General features: G+C 46.4%; 1 protein-coding gene across 1 annotated transcript in view; it reads left to right on the top strand.

Annotated features, from left to right (window-relative positions):
• The window catches only part of LOC145349922 (partitioning defective 3 homolog B-like), a 1010807-nt gene that overhangs the window by 418647 nt on the left and 574853 nt on the right, over window positions 1-17307 (top strand). Inside the window, exons 7-9 of the mRNA XM_080198594.1 lie at window positions 369-494; window positions 3529-3887; window positions 13323-13462. Coding sequence (XP_080054720.1) covers window positions 369-494; window positions 3529-3887; window positions 13323-13462 — 625 coding nt within the window. The remainder of the gene's footprint in view (window positions 1-368; window positions 495-3528; window positions 3888-13322; window positions 13463-17307) is intronic.

The following is a 17307-nucleotide window of genomic DNA, read 5'->3' as shown; positions in this document are numbered from 1 at the left end:
CCCTGGGAAAAAGCCTCTGACTGTGCACCCTGTCTATGCCTCTCATCGTTTTGTAGACCTCTATCAGGTCTCTCCTTAGCCTCCGTCTTTCCAGTGGAAACAATCCGAGCTTATTCAATCTCTCCTTATAGCCCAGCCCCCAAGACCAGGCAACATCCTGGTGAACCTTCTTTGCACCCTCTCTAAAGCTTTTGTACTTGCTTGCGATCAGGTACATTGTGGCGTTGTGGTGCGGTAAAGCAATCACATCCCCCATGATCTTATTGAATGGCGGAGTAGATTCAACTGGCCAAGTGGCTTACTCCTGTTCCTAATTCATGTGTTTGTATGCAAATCTCATGGCTTTTGTTTTGTTGCTTGTTCTCCAGATTTCTGGGTCTGAGCATTCGTGGTATTGAAGAGAACAGCCGATCAAAAAGAGAGCGGCTGCTTGAGGAGAATGAATGCATCGTCAGAATTAACGACAACGATTTAACAGACAGAACATTTGTTCAGTAAGTGCGGCTGTTCTTTTCTCAAATCTGGTGGCTGTATGTTTTCCTTAAGAGCCCTGAATGGACCTGAGCGCTCTCTGAAACCTTCAGCACACTGAGTGAAGTTGAGAAATGGGAGGCAGGAAACATTTTTATTAAAGTTTCTGTGTAGTTTGTGAATTACACATTATTCCAACAAAAATATTGTTGCTGTGATTGACTTTCCTTTGCTTGATTGGGCATTTTTAACACTTGCCCCCATTTTAATCATGAAGCGACCAGACAGATTGGGGAATGTAAATTCAATAAAATAAATCTGGAATTAAGAATCTACTGATGACCATGAACCCACTGCCGATTGTCGGAAAAACCCTTCTGGTACACGCAAATGTCCTTTAGGGAATGAAATCTGCCGTCCTTACCTGGTCTGGCCTATGTGTGACTCCAGAGCGACAGCAGTATGGTTGACTCTCACCTGCCCTTGGACAATTAGGGATGGGCAATAAATGCTGGCCAGACAGTGACACCCATATCCCGTCAATGAATTAAAAAAAAGATACTGAAGAACCACAGATAAAGTATGGTATTTGCCACGGCCACTTTGGGTCTGTACTCCATGAGCTCCTTCCCATTGTAATTGTCTCTTCCTAACTCCACGATGTCTTGATTCTCTTCTCCAATCATCCACGTGGCAACCTGTCCCTTAAGTGCATTTAACTGCCGTCGCAGTTTCCCTTCCTACGTACTTCAGTTAGCTCAGTTGGTTGGACGGCTGGTTCGTGATTCAGAGCGATGCCAACAACACTGGTTCAATTCCTGCACCGTTTGAGGTTACCTGTGAAGGCCCTGCCTTCTCAACCTTGTCACTTGCCTGAGTGTGGTGACCCTCGGGTTAAAATCACCATCAGTCAACTCTTCCCCTCAAAGGGGAGAGCAGCTTATGATCATCTGGGACTATGGCGACTTTACCTTTTGCTTATAATGATAGCTGTGGAGATCAGCAATCTTTATGTGGGATCCCCAGGTATGTTTGGATATGGGAAGAAAGGGTGTGTACTTATGTGATCATAGAGGAAAGCCATTTAGCTCCCAAGCCCATTCGGTTAGATTATGGGTGATAACTCCAGTTACTCATCTAGGTTACAGAATCTTTAATAACCAAATAAAAATCTGTCAATTTCAGTTTTGAAATGTTTCTATTGACCAGTCCAACCTCAACTAATTGTTGAGGAAGAGAATTCCAAATTCCTACCGTTCTTTGTGTGAAGAAATAATTTTAGACATCAGCAGGAGTGGCTGGTTCTAATTTTGAGGTAATACCCACATGTTCTGAACACTCCCACCCAATGGTCGTTCTTTCTACCTCCACCTCCTTTTGTCATCTTAAATACCCCGATTACCTCAAAGTCACCAAATGAGATAGGTGTAGTATTGTGGCACAGTGGTTAGCACAGTGGCCTCACAGCGCCCAGACCTGGGTTCGATTCTTGGCTTGGGTCACTGTCAGTGTGGAGCCTGCACATTCTTTGCGTGTCTGCGTTGGTGCTCTGGTTTCCTCACACAGTCTGAAAGTTGTGTTGATTGGATGCATTGGCCGTGCTGAATTCTCCCTTAGTGTACCCGAACAGGCGCCTGAGTGTGGCGACGAGGGGATTTTCACGGTAACTTCAATGCAGAGTTAATGTAAGCCTACTTGTGACACCAATAAATAAATAAATACCACCTTCCAAACCCAAGATTGCTACCATCTGTAAGAACAAAGGCAGTAGATGCATAGGAAAACCAGCAACTGGAAGTTCCTCTCAAAGCCACACACTCATTCTGACTTGGAAATATATCTCATTCCTTCACCATTGTTGGGTCAAAATCCTGGAATTCCCTCCATAACAGCCTTGTGTGTGTACCTGAACCACATGGACTGCAGCGGGCAGGATGGGAGCTCACTGCCACCTTCTCAAAGACAATTAAGGATGGGCAATAAATATTGGCCTATCCAATGAATCCCACATCCCATGAGTAAATTTTAAAAAATTAAGGAATACAAGCAGTGTCTCATATGTCCTCATACTTTAACCCTTTCTGCTTGTGTTGTCATTCAGATGAATGTCACTCTGTGAAGCTCATCACATATTACTTACAGGCTCTTGTCATAAAACTAGCACTGATTAAAAATTTCAGATGCTATTATTACAATATGTTGTTACACTCACAGTTTTATGATGGTGCAGCATGGGCCCATGCTAGAAAACATTGGCCATTCAGCCTCATCTATCAGCTCTGCCATTGGAGGAGGTCCCAAAGCTAGAGTTGATATGCCCTTCATCAATAAGGGAAGCAAAACCAATAGGACAATCCTCTGTAGTGAAGTCTGCTTTACCACACGTCTTAGCAAGTGGCTTATAGCCGAACCACAACCTTGTCAACCCTGATGGTATACCATACCTGTCTGGATGCACCATAGAAAGCATCCTTTTCGGCTGCATCGTAGCTTGGTATGGCTTCTGCTCTGACCAAGACTGCAATAAACGACAGGATCGTAAATGTAGCCTAGTCCATCATGCAAACCAGCCTTCCATCCATTGACTCAGTCTACACTTCCCGCTGCCTTGGAAAAGCAGCCAGCATAATCCAGTATCCCACGCACCCCGGACATTCTCTCTTCCGTCAAGATTGTGTACTAACTGACTCGAGAGCAGCTTCTTGTCTGCTGCCATCAAACGTTTGAATGAACCTCCCATATACTAAAAAAGTTGATCTTTCTCTACAGCCTAGCTATGGCAGTAACGCTACATTCTACACTCTCTCCTTTCCTTCGCCCTTATGAACTCTATGAATGGTATGCTTTGTCAGTGTGCAAGAAGCAATACTTGCTTTTACTGTGCCCCAATACATGTGACAATAAATTGAATCAAATCAAAAGGTCAGTGTGAGGGATGGAGAAGAAATTCATATAAAGGGACAATGAGGTATTTGAAAATCACATGAAGTTTTTTGCTGGTGCCTGAGGCCTTAATGACGCATTTTGACTCTTAAATCCTTTTATTTTGAATTGCAGAGCGCAGGAGATTTTTCGTAATGCAATGCAGCTTCCTGTTGTGGAGCTCCACATCGTTCCAAGTTATAACAGGGACAGATACGAACGGGCGGCAATCAGGCCCCTCAACAGTCACATCCACGAGGATGATCCCAAAGCCAAGATCCCGCCTCCACTACGCTCAAAGCCATCTAGCAAACCCACGGATTTGACTTATTCCGGTAGCCTGGAGAATAGCTCACCTTTCATCTCAACGCAAGTCAGCAGCCCCAAACAGTTGAGGAGCAGCAGTCACTCCGTACTGTCAAAGAAAACATCCTCACCAACCTTGTTTGGGACTAAGAAACAAGGAAAGAAGATCAAAATCGACTTAAAAAAAGGTATGTTCCCATATTGCAACCCAGGAGGAATTAGGGTGCTTCTAAAGTATCGTCGCTGTTGTAATATAGAAATTACAAGCAGCCGATTTATAAATAGCAATGGGATAAAAGCCAGGTAGCGATGTTAGTTGAGGGATAAATGTTGATCCTGATCTTTCATGCCTAATTGCAAGGGCAGTCAGGGCCTTGATTTAACATTTGATCCAAAACACAGCACCTTCTACAGTGCAGCACCCCTTCACAACTGCACTGGAATGTCACCCTACATTTTGTGCTCATCCCTCCTCTGGACAACTGTCTGATTCAAAGACAAGATTGTTACCATCGAGCTGCATTTTCTTCACTTCAGTTCTTCTGCTGCGTGGTGTTCAAATCAGTCCAAAAACGACCACATTGAGTGTCATAAAGATACAGCTATATCCTGAACCATGACTCCAATATTGCCTTTGGTTCCAGTGTAACATAGAAACTAGAAGCAGGAGTAGGCCATTTGGCCCTTTGAGCCTGCTCTGCCATTCATCTTGATCATGGTTGATCATCGAATTCAATATTCTGATCCCACCTTCCCCCATATCCCTTGATCCCTTTAGCCCCAAGAGCTTTATCCAATTTCTCCTTGAAATCACACAATGTTCTGGCCTCAACTTCTTTCTGTGGTAGTGAATTCCACACATTCGCCACTCTCTGGGTGAAGAAATTTCTCCCCACCTCAGTCCTGAAAGGTTGACCCCTTATTCTCAAACTATGACTGCTAGTTCTAGACTGCCCCCACCATCAGGAACATTCTGAATCTACCCTGTCTAAACCTGTTTATATTTTTATAAGTGTCTATGAGATCCCCTTTCACTCTTCTAGACTCGAATGAATACAATCCTAACTGATTTAGTCTCTCCTCGTATGAAAGACCTGCCATCCTGGGTGCAATAGGAAGTCTCACAACACCAAGTTAAAGTCCAGCAGGTTTATTTCTTATCGCGAGCTTTTGGGACGCTGTGTAGTATGAGTATCATTGTTGCTCATTTGATAAATCTCCTGTTTCATTGATATGAATTGAATGTTTAACAGGATTATTTCTGCAGAACAATGCAGTCAGCGGAGGACAGTTTTGTAAGACAAACTTGCGCAAGTTTAATCAATCTCATTCACTCACTGCAGCGCGGTTTCCTGGTGTGATTGACAGAGGAATTGCCCAATCACCTCCACTGGGGCAAAGACTGGTGGTATCACCGTGTGCACTATAGTTTGATGTATACAAAATATAAATCAAATCCGTGTTCCATTGCTCATTGTATTAAATGGGGAATTCTGAACTCAGTGTGACGAGCCAAGTGTGACACAAAATATATTTGATACATGATTACACTTCACGTGCAAGATTTTACACTGAGGTCAGTACAGATTTCTAAAGGACTGCTCAGGTGAGTTGGGAATGTCCTTTTCATGCCTAAATGTGAAAAACGTGCCTTTCGTGCCATCACTGCTACCACTTGACCTTTCATTGTATAAATCATTGCACCTCCTGACACCTTCTCAGTCAAGATTACATCTCACTCGCTCTGACTCCCCAAAGTTTTGTGATTGCCAGGCACGCACTATTCTGTCACCCAAGCAACTGCTGACTTTTCTCTTCATTGTTGTCCAACTTCCTGCTCTTGTCTCCCTGTCTACTTTTTTCTTGCTTGATATCTGTTTCACTGATCTCTCACTCTCCCTCCTGGATAGAGAGTCTTCTCCATCTCTTCAATGAGAAATAGTTAGGCACGCCCCACAGGCATACCTCCTCCGCCCAGGCATGAGCCCACATCCCCACCTCACGCCCACGCATGCCCCACCCATGCACACATGTGCGCCCCACCCCACACAAGGCCCCACCATGCATGGCGCCCCACACATGGAACATCCAATGCAAGGCCCCCCCGCCATGCACTCCTCCATACATGCACTGCCTCCCTTGCCACCCATGTCTCCCCCCTCACCCCCTCCCCCACCCCACGTACTGTCCCCCAACACATGGCCCCATCCCGCCAAGGCCACTCCCACGCACAGACCCTCCCACAGGACGGACCCCCCCCACACACAGCCCCGATGCCCAGCCCCCCTTGCACGGCCCCCCCTCACACAACCCCCCCAGGCATGGTCCTCCCAAGCACCCACAGCCCTCAAGCATGCCGCCCTCACGCACATCCCTCTCTACCCATGCCCCCTGCACACATGGCCCCCGGCACACCCCCTCCCACGCACGCCCCTCGTCCACACGCCTCTCCCCCGCATGCCCCACGAACTGTCCCGCCCCACTTACATCCCCGCAACATGCATGCCTCCCCCGCACGCACGCATCCCCCCCCCCCCCCCCCCCCCCCCCCGTGCAAACCCCCAAGCATGTCCAACCCTATAGACCATTACCCCAAGCACAGCTCCACACACGCTCCCCCCCCTCCCCCAATGCATGCACGGCCTCCTCCATGCATGCCCCATACACGCACGACTCCCCCATGCACGTTCGCACCCCTCCAGCTCACACCCCTCAGTACTCGCACTCCCCATGCACAGCCCCCCCCCCCCCCCCCCCCCCCCCACGCACAGCTCCCACTCATGCCCCCCAGTGCATGCACGGCCTTCCCATGCATGCACAGCCTTCTCCACGCACGCCCCCATACATGCATGGCCCCCCCATGCACACATGCACACACCCCTCCCGCTTGCACCCCTCACTACTCGCACACCTCCCAAGCATGCGCAACCCCATGGACCACCCCCATGCACACCCCCCATTTACTCACAGCCCTCCCCTTGCACGCTCGCCCCTCCCCATGCACGCTTGCCCCCCCCTCACTACTTGCACCCCCGCGCACGCACCTCCTGTGCGCACACCTCCCAAGCGTGCGCAACCCCATGGACCACCCCCATGCTCGCTCGGCCTCCTCCATGCACGCATGGCCCCCCCCCCCCCCCCAATGCACGTACGGCCCCCTGTGCACGCATGGCCCTTCTACACATGGACCTCCCACGCACGCGCCCCCCCACACATGCATCCTCCACGCATGTCCCCACATACATGCACACCCCTTGTCGCACGTTCTCCCTCTCCAAATCCACCCTCAGCAGAGTAGGGTGAAATCCCCAGTGACTCTGCTGATACTGAACCTTCAGCCTAAGTGCCTAAGGATGGATAATTTCTGGTTATTAATGCAATGGTGTTTGTGAGAGCTAGCTATACACAGTGGCACAGCGGCTAGTACTGCTGCCTTACTGCACCAGGGGCACAAGTTTGATTCCCGGCTTGGTTGATTGTCTTTACATTTTCCCCGTATCTACCTGGGTTTTCTCCAGGTGCTCCCGTTTCCTCCTGGGGCTCCCGTTTCCTCCCACAGACTGTAAAACCTGCTGATAAGGTGGATTGGCTGTGCTAAGTGCTCCGTCAGTGAACCAAAACAGGTGCTGGAGTGTGGTGACTAGGGGATTTCAGAGTAACTTCATTGCAGTGCTAATGTAAGCCTGGTTGTGACTACTAAATAAACTTTACTTAACTTTACATATCGGTTGCTAACTTCCATGCACTATTGCAACAGTGACTAAAGTGTTCTGAAACGCTTCCCTTGGGGTGTCCTGAGGTTGTGATAGACGCTGCGGAAACACAAGTCTCTTTTTCCTTTGGCACTACTTCTTGGGCACCGTGGAGTGTTATAAAGATGACACCACGAAATGTGTGTATCAAGCAGGCACGCTCAAGAACTTCTCACACCTTTTGCAGATGAGTATAACTAAGGAGAAAAGCACAGAGTCAAAGGCAGGTGCACTGATATCAACTTTTATGACACATAGAATTGCAGATTTATTTCACATGAAGAAACTGCCTCTTTGGAACAAACCTTCCTTGCGGCAACAAGAACGCCAGCTACATTTTCAGTTATTATGATGCGAACACTTGATAATGAACTGAGTGCTGCGACCAAAACAAATGTTTTCTTTAAATGAACATTTCCTATTATCTAGGTGCCCATTAACTGGAGTGTACAGTGCATTGGAAATCAATTGGGGCCTGAGAGAATGTCCCCTTTGGAAATGAACATTCTCATTAGCTGCTTTTCAGATGTCATTTCATTCTGGAGCATGGGGGTCAGCATTCTCCTTTGTATGCTGAGGCATGAGTTTCGCAAAGGGGGAGGCAATGGCCTAGTGGTATTATCGCTGGATTGTTAATCCAGAAACTCATCTAATGTTCTGGGCACCCGGATTCGAATCCTGCCACGGCAGATGGTGAAATTTGAATTCAATTAGAAAAAAGATCTGGAATTACGAATCTACTGATGACCATGAAACCACTGTCAGAAAAACACATTTGGTTCACTAATGCCCTTGAGGGAAGGAAATCTGCTGTCCTTACCCGGTCTAGCCAACATGTGACTCCAGACCTACAGCAAAGTGGTTGACTCTCAACTGTCGTCCAAGGACAACTAGGGTTGGGCAATAAATGCTGGCTAGCCAGCGATGCTGTCATCCCATGAATGAATTAAAAAAAAGATTGCACATCTCCGAATCCTGTGTCATAACGCATGGGCTTGCCCAACATCTCAAGGCAGCATGGCAGCACAGTGGTCAGCACTCCTGCCTCTCAGCACCGGGGACCCGGGTTCAGTTCCCAGCTTGGGTCACTGTCTGCATGTTCGCTCCTCCAAACCACCCCCCCCCTCCGGGTGCTCCACCCACAGTCCGAAAGGCATGCTGATTAGGTGCATTAACCGTGCTAAATTCTCTCTGTGTACCCAAACAGTTGCTGGAGAGTGCTGACTAGGGGATTTTCACAGTACCTACATTGTAGTGTTAATGTAAGCCTACTTGTGACAATAATAATAAATAAACTTTAATACTCAATGTTCTGTGCACATCTTATTCAACCTCAATTCGGCGAGCTACAAGACGAGAAATAGGGAATGGGTTACGCACTATGAGCACCTCGAGGGTTTTAAAATTGCATCAGTGGTATGCACACACAAGTGTAGGACGAGCTGTGCCAGATGCCATATTGGGTGTAGGTGTGGCAGGTGCAATGAACATCTGTCAGAAGCCTGCAAAGTAAAAAGTCTGACAACACCAGGTTTTAGTCCAACCGATTTATTTGATAGTAAACGCACAAGCTTTCAAATAAATCAAATAAATCGGTTGGACTAAAACCTGGTGTTGTCAGACTTTTTACTGTGTTTACGCCAGTCCAACGCTGGCATACCCACATCAGAAGCCTGCAAAGTCAGGGGTACCCAGAACAGGTGTAAGAGTAGTGGGTACCATTGATGAACCTTCAATGCAATGTTAGCATTCATATCGAGAGGGCTAGAATACGATAGCGGGGATGTACTTCTGAGGCTGTATAAGGCTCTGGTAAGACCTCATTTGGACTATTGTGAACAGTTTTGGGCCCAATATCTAAGGAAGGATGTGCTGGTCTTGGAAAGGGTCCAGAGAAAGTTCACAAGAATGATCCCTGGAATGAGGAACAGTTGAGGACCCTGGGTCTGTACTGATTGCAGTTTAGAAGGATGAGGGCGGCTCTTATTGAAACTTACAGGTTACTGTAAGGCCTGGATAGAGTGGACATTGAGAGGATGATTCCAATAGTAGGAAAAACTAGAACCAGAAGGTGCGACCTCGGGCTAAAGGGACGAGGAATTTCTTCAGCAAGAGAATGGTGAATCTGTGGAACTCTTTGCTGCAGGAGGCTGTGGAGGTCAGATCATTGAGTGCCTTTAAGACAGAGGTTCTTGATTAATAAGGGGGTTAGAGGTTATGGGGATGAGAAAAGTATCAGCCATGATTTGAATGGAGGAGCAGATTTGATGGGCCTAGTTGCCTAATTCTGCTTCTGTGTTTTATGGTCTTATTAACGTTTGAAAATGAATATTATGCTTTAGGGTGAATACAAATCCTGCAATTATATGACCAGATTTATTTTGCATGTTAGGTGATTATTATGTTACTGATGGTACATTCTTATTGTCCAACACTCTTCACAGGATGTGTACTAACAGAAATGGACTTTATATTGCATAATACAGCTCACATAATGTAATACGATGTATTCCTGCAACAGTTACTGGATGATTTTATGTGCAATTTACACAATCAATAGTCATTATGATAGAGTGGGCTAGATTAAATTACGTTATCTGATATTATTTACTGGTTCGCAGTTTTGGGATAATCACGTCTGACATTTGTAGAATTGTTGCACGAAGAGAAGGAGGGATATAAAATGAAAATCTTGGGAAAGACTGGAATGTGAATGCATGGAAACCTCCGTGCATGTCAGTGTATGTGCATATATATGAGGGGATTCAGATCTTTCATTCCCACTCCTGAAACCTGTCTGTTAACATATGTAGTTTCATGGTTAGTTAATCATTCGGTGTTCTGCATCCCCTCGCTGCGCTAAGTGCTAATCTACTTTGCTTACTGGTGGTACCAGGGCATCACGATATCAGTGAGTCAGTAGTGCTGATTTGAATACCTGCATTAACTGTTCAACACTGCTGTTAATATCCTTTCTTAATCTCCTCACACACCTGAACGCAGAAGGACCCTGCTGTAGTACTGTTGAGAGGGATCATCAGCTACATACAGGTTATTGGCTGGTCGATCTCTGCTGAGAGTTTTTGGTGCTTTTTTGCAACTGTTTAAAGCCTACAGGGGAGAGCGTTTTGGCAGGTGCGGAAGAAATTTTTGCTGACCTCCCAGTTCTGCGCAGACTGATTACTCCCAAATATGGATACCTTAGGAGTCATCTTCCTCGAATGCAGCATGACTTGGAGGACAAACAGAGATGACGCAGAGCAAAGGAGGGAGGAGGTGGAGGGGAAAAGGGCTCTCAACAGGTGACCATATCATGTAGAGTGTGTATGGAGCAATCGTTTTACGTGAACCTCTGTGAGGATCATGGAATCTTAGAATCCTTACAGTGCAGAAGGAGGCCATTCAGCCCATCGAGCCTGCACTGACCACAATCCCACCCAGGCCCTATTCCCATAACCCCACATATTTGCTCCACTAATCCCCCTGACACTAGGATTAATTTAGCATGACCAATCAACCTAACCTGCACATCATTGGAGTGTAGGAGGAGACCGGAGCGCCCGGAGGAAGCTCGCGCAGATGCAGAGAGAATGTGTAAACTCCACACAGACAGTGACCAGGGCTGGAGTTGAACATGGGTCGCTGGCGCTGTGAGGCAGCAGTGCTAACCAGTGTGCTGCCCCCAAGTTGCTACACAGCTGGATCGACGTGTAAGATATCTGAGCCTCAACATGGATGTTCTCATCAAAATCTGCTAACTTATGTGTAACCACAAATGCTTTCTCTGAGCAAGGTAAGGACCATCCCAGCTGGGCTGCCCATGAGAAGCTCATCTCAGTTCCAAACCAGTCTCCCATTCACCAATATTCCAAACCCTTATCTTCCCTCTGTTACCAGTCACCGTGAAATTGGTCAAACTGCAAAAACAAAAACCATCACAAAACAAACATTGCCATTTAAAAATGATGCTGTACCACAGATAAAAAGAGCATTCCCTTAATGCCTTTACTGCCCTTGTTCTTTCAAATAGTGTTACCCCAGTGGTGGAGGGCCATTGGCTTTCAGTGGATGGCCTTGGAGTTCAATCTCAAGCAGCTCTGAACCTAGAAGGTCCCGGGTGCCTAGTGGATGGGCAACGGCAAGGATACTGGCGGAGAAGCAGGGGTGGAGCATGAATACTGTCCATCTGGTGAGTGGACAACTGGTTCATGCTCCTCGGAGTAGCTACACCACTGGGGCAGGGGAGAGGGTGCCTTTGCAATCCTAACAAACCACTGGGAGGCAGATTGATGGACCGTTGTGGCGCCCTTTGAGCTGTGTAACTGACGGCCGTCTGAGCTTGCATGGGCAGGAAGTTGACCTTCAAAGACAGTCTGGGATTCTCTGAAACGCTCAGACTTCTAGTGAGGGCTGCTTATGCTGCATGAGTGCTGGAACAATGGTAGAATGGCTTTGGGGGGCCTGGAAGTGAGTCATTTGATGCAGAATACTGACTTGCTCTTGTAGCCACTGTATTATGTGGATAGCCCAGTTAAGTTTCTGGTCAATGGTGACAATTCTGCCCCCCACCCCAAGGATGCTGAAGGTAGAGATTCAGCAATAGTAATATCATTGAATATCATGGGGGGGGGGGGGAGTTAGAATCTCTCTTGTTGGAGATGATCACCACTTGACACTTACGTGGCATGCGTATTACTTGGCACTTATTAGCCTAAGTCAGAATGTTGCCCAACTCTGGATACATGCGGGCATGGATTGTTTCACTATCTGAGGAACTACAAGTGGAACTGCACATTGTGCGTATCCCTTCTCCTGATCTTACAGTGGTGTGTACGTCATTTCTGAAGCTGCTGAGAATGTTTAGGTTTGGGCTACTGCCCTGGCGATCTCCTGCATCAATGTCCTGAGGCATAGATATTTGGTCTCCAACAACCACAACCACTATCATTTGTTCGAGATATGACTCCATCCAGTGGAGTGTTCTCCACCCCGCCACCCTTCTCTCTCCTCGCCCCCCCCTGCCGCATCATCTCCGATTCCCATTGGCCTAATTGTACCAGGGCCCCTTGATACCACACTCCGTGAAATGCTGCCTTGATGTCAAGGGCAGTAGTTCTTAGTTCCCCTTTTGGAATTCAACCTTTTTGTTTGTTCAAGAGGAGAGGTGGTGATATCATAGAGAGAGCTGGAGATCACAGAGATAAGGAGGAATAAGTGTGGAGGGAGTTGAAAACAAGGGCAAAGTTTTTATATTTTCTGGACTGGGAGCACAGGGGTAATGGGTAAATAAAGTAAAAGTGAAGTTTATTTATTAGTCACAAGTTGGCTTACATTAACACTGCAACTTGCCACGTGCTGGCGCCTGTTCAGGTAGACTGGGGGAGAATTTAGCATGGTCAATGCACCTAACCTCTTTTGGACTTGAGAGGAAACAGGAGCACCCGGAGGAAACCCATGCAGAGACAGGGACAACATGCAAACTCCACACAGACTGTCACCCAAGGCTGAAATCAAACCCAGATCCCTGGCGCTGTGAGGCAGCAGTGCTAATCACTGTGCCACTGCACCGGAATTGATGTGAATGAAGATAGGGACAGCTGAGCTCAAGTGCATGGAGTGCATTAATTCCTGTTGCATGGCACATTATGCATTATTCAGGCTACATGCTTTGAAATTAAAATCTATAAACTGCTTTCTTTAAAGCGTACTTATATTGTTGCATAATTGATCTGTTGAGAAGCCATATTTCACTGCACAGTTGCTGAAATGCACTTTCCGTTGATCATAAGGTTGCAGTAAAATGTTAGTGCTTGCGCTGTCTTGTGTGTTATTAATCCAGCAACTTTTCCTCGATTTCTTCCTGTTGTCCAGGTTCAGAGGGTCTTGGTTTCACAGTAGTCACCAGAGAGTCGTCAGTGCATGGACCTGGTCCTATCCTTGTCAAAAACATTCTGCAGAGAGGGGCAGCTGTGAAGGATGGTAGACTGCAGACTGGAGACAGAATCCTGGAGGTAAAAATAAAATGCATCTGTTTTTACACGACAAAAGCGAGATCTGGACAACAGAATCTGTGTTTCGCTAACCAGTTACAGAGATTTATTGATCTGTCCTTTCATAATGCAGAATTTATGATGACCCAGAATCATTTGATCTGACATGCCTGTCAGTTTATGATGCACTTTAACGATATTAAACTCTCTCGCCTATTCCTGTGCTAGGTCTTCTCCAATAGATGCTGCTACTTTCTACTGTTCTGCAGATGATGCAGGTCCTATTGCAAACTTTAACCCTTTGTTTCTTTAGATCTCCCTACACTGTGTTGAGAACCATAAACGCGATAGACCTTTATGCTTTTCTTCCTCCAAGGGGAATCATTTTTCTTCTATTAGTTTGCTGATGACACGAAGATGGGTGGAAAAGCGAATTGTGTGGAGGACGTGGAAAGTCTGCAGAGCGATTTGGATAGGCTGAGTGAGTGGAGTAACTGGAGTACTGTGTGCAGTTTTGGTCGCCACATTTGCGAAAGGATATATTGGCCTTGGAGGGATTGCAGAGAAGGTTCACTAGGCTGATACCGGAGATGAGGGGGTTAGCCTATGAGGAGAGATTGAATAGACTGGGTCTGTACTTGTTGGAGTTTAGAAGGCTGAGGGGGGATCTTATAGAGACATATAAGATAATGAAGGGGATAGATAGGGTAGCGGTAGAGAGATTCTTCCCACTTAGAAAGGATAGCAGAACTTGAGGGCACAGCCTCAAAATAAAGGGAGGGCAGTTTAGATCGGAGTTGAGGAGGAACTTCTTCACTCAAAGGGTGGTGAGTCTCTGGAATTCTCTGCCCGTTGAAGTGGTGGAGGCTACCTCGCTGAATATATTAAAGTCATGGGCAGGTAGGTTTCTGATGGACAAGGGAATTAAGGGTTATGGGGAGAAAGCGGGAAAGTGGAACTGATCCACTTCAGATCAGCCATGATCTTGTTGAATGATGGGGCAGGCTCGAAGGGCTAGATGGCCTACTCCTGCTCCTATTTCTTATGTTCTTACGAGTGGGCGAGGACGTGGCAGATGGAGTATAACGTTAGCAAATGTGAGGTTATCGACTTTGGAAGAAATAATAGTAGGATGGAATATTATTTAAATGGTGAAAAGTTGCAGCATGCTACTGTGCGGAGGGACCTGGGGGTCCTTGTGCACGAATTGCAAAAACTCAGTCTGCAGGTGCAGCAGGTGATCAAGAAGGCGAATGGAATGTTGGCCTTTATCGCGATGGGGTAGAATATAAAAGCAGGGAGGTCTTGCTGCAACTGTACAGGGCACTGGTGAGGCCGCAACTGGAGTACTACCTGCAGTTTTGGTCCCCTTATTTGTGAAAGGATATATTGGCCTTGGAGGGAGTACAGAGAAGATTCACCAGGCTGATACCGGAGATGAAGGAGTTAGCTTATGAGGAGAGATTGAAAAGACTGGGCCTGTACTCGTTGGAGTTTAGAACACTGAGGGGGTATCTTATAGAGACTTACAAGATAATGAAGGGGCTAGATAGGGTAGAGATACAAAGATTCTTTCCACTTAGAAAGAAAACCAGAACTAGAGGGCACAGCCTCAAAATAAGTGGGGGGGGTTGCAGTTTAGAACAGAGTTGAGGAGGAACTTCTTCTCTCATGGGTGGTGAATCTCTGGAATTCTGTGCCCATTGAAGTGGTGGAGGCTACCTTGTTGAATATGTTTAAGTCACGGGTAGATAGATTTCTGTTCGATAAGGGAATTAAGGGTTATGAAGAGCAGGTGGGAAAGTGGAACTGATCCACTTCAGATCAGCCATGATCTTATTGAATGGTGGGGCAGGCTCAAAGGGCTACTCCTGCTCCTATTTCTTCTGTCCTTATGTTCTTATTCACTCATGGCCGTAGCTGTCGCTGGCTAGGCCAGCATTTATTGCCCATCCCTAGTTGTCCTTGAGAAGGTGAGTGGTAAACCACAGTCCTGGACCGCTGCAGTTCATGTGATGTAGGTACACCCATGGTGCTGTTAGAGAGCTTGTTCTAGGATTTTGACTCAGTAACAGTGAAGGAACAGTGATATATATACTTCCAAGTTAGGATAGCGAGTGTGCTTTGGAGCAGAACCTTTAGATGTTGGTGTCCCCATATATCTGCTGTGTTACCATGTAGCTACTGTGTCTCATGTATCTACTGCTCTTATCCTTCCAGATGGTAGTAATCATAGGTTTGGAAGGTGCTGACTAAAGAACCTTGGTGAATTCCTGCAGTACATCTTGTAGATGGAACACACAGCTGCTACTGTGCGTCAGTGGTGAAGGGAGTAGATGTTTGTGGATAGGTACCAGTAAAGTGGACTGCTTTGTTCTGGATGGTGACGAGCTTCTTGAGCGTGGTTCATGCTGCAACCATCCAGACAAGTGTGTTCAAATCTTTGCTCCTGATCAATGAAGGTTACCTCTACTCTAGGTTAATTTCAGAGTTAAAATACAAGCGGAGAATCTTTGAAGCAAAAAGAAATTGAATATCTTTTTTACTTTTCAATTTCTAGAAACACCTTTACCTATTAATTATGAAGGTAATGGAGATGGGGTGGAAAAGGCTGTCCATTTGATAGTCAAGAGTTATGTATTCAGGGGCTGAAGAGCCTATTCATTTTCTAATTGATTGGGAAGGTAATGCACTGAGAATTGGTTTATCAGACAACAGACAGTGGGAAGTGTGTGGGCAGGCCTTTCAGAGGCAGGAAATTTTGGGACGAAGCTGTTCCGAATACGTTGAACTGAGTTTATTCCATTTGATTGTGGTTAATGCAGACTTGCTATTGTGCTCACAGACCATCCTGCTGGAACCTGTTTCTGTTTCCCTCGCTCGTAGATTTATATAATTTGACTTCCATGTCCAACTTTCGTGGCATCTTTATTATGCAGTTTGGTGGGACTCAGCAGAGCTGATGTGTTTTTAGACAGCTGGGGAGGAGCCACATTTCATTTACAATTGTAGAGGAAAGAACCTTTCACAATCTCAAACCAAATGCTAGTCTAGGCAGAGGTGCCCACTGCTGACATAAAATGTCATTCAATACGGACCAGATGCTTATCCAAGATTGAAATCCAGTTGTTGAGCCCGAACGTTGCTGATCCCAGTATCACCAGGGATTTTCACAGTAACTTTATTGAAGTGTTATTGTGAGCCTACCTGCGTAATGCTCATAAACAAACTTTAAAACTTTAAAAACTTCTAACTTTAAAAATTTGTTGGGCTGAATTTGCCCGTCCTGCCCACCACAGGAATCGTAGCGGGCAGGGAGTGGACCATGCAAAGGTCCTTTGGCATTGGGCGGGATTCTCCAGTCTTGCGGCAAGCATGGCTGGAAAATCCCACCCATAAACTTTTAAACTTTTATCAAGTTCAGTCCAACTTGTGGAGGAAGTTGCAGGTGTCCATGGTAAGTTCTGTTTGGGACACTCCCAATGCCCCACCACAATCTCGATGGAGAAGGTGTCTACACTGTGTTGCCAGAGTAGTTCCATCAGCCTTCCACCGAACATGTGGAAGTTGGCCAGATTTTTACCTTGCAGTCCACCCTTGTACAGACATACAGAATGAATGGATAGGAAAATATCAACTTTTCCATCAAGGCTGACCCACACACCACGATAGTTGGTCTATCAAACTCTGACTTCCATACTACTATCACCACCCACAGCCATTTAATTCCCTGGAGAGTCATAGAAAATAGAGAAAATCATGGGCCAATTGGGAAAAGATATTCCTGGGAATTCCATTCTGAATCATGATTTGGAATGGAGAAATAAATGGAAAGGTTACCTAGAGATTCCTCCTTATTTTGCCCC

Source organism: Carcharhinus amblyrhynchos, chromosome 11, assembly GCF_965287045.1.
Source record: "Carcharhinus amblyrhynchos chromosome 11, sCarAmb.v2.hapA, whole genome shotgun sequence".
NCBI lineage: Eukaryota > Metazoa > Chordata > Chondrichthyes > Carcharhiniformes > Carcharhinidae > Carcharhinus > Carcharhinus amblyrhynchos.
The sequence above is the reverse complement of the archived record's forward strand: the minus strand, read 5'-3'. Positions and strand labels throughout refer to the sequence as shown.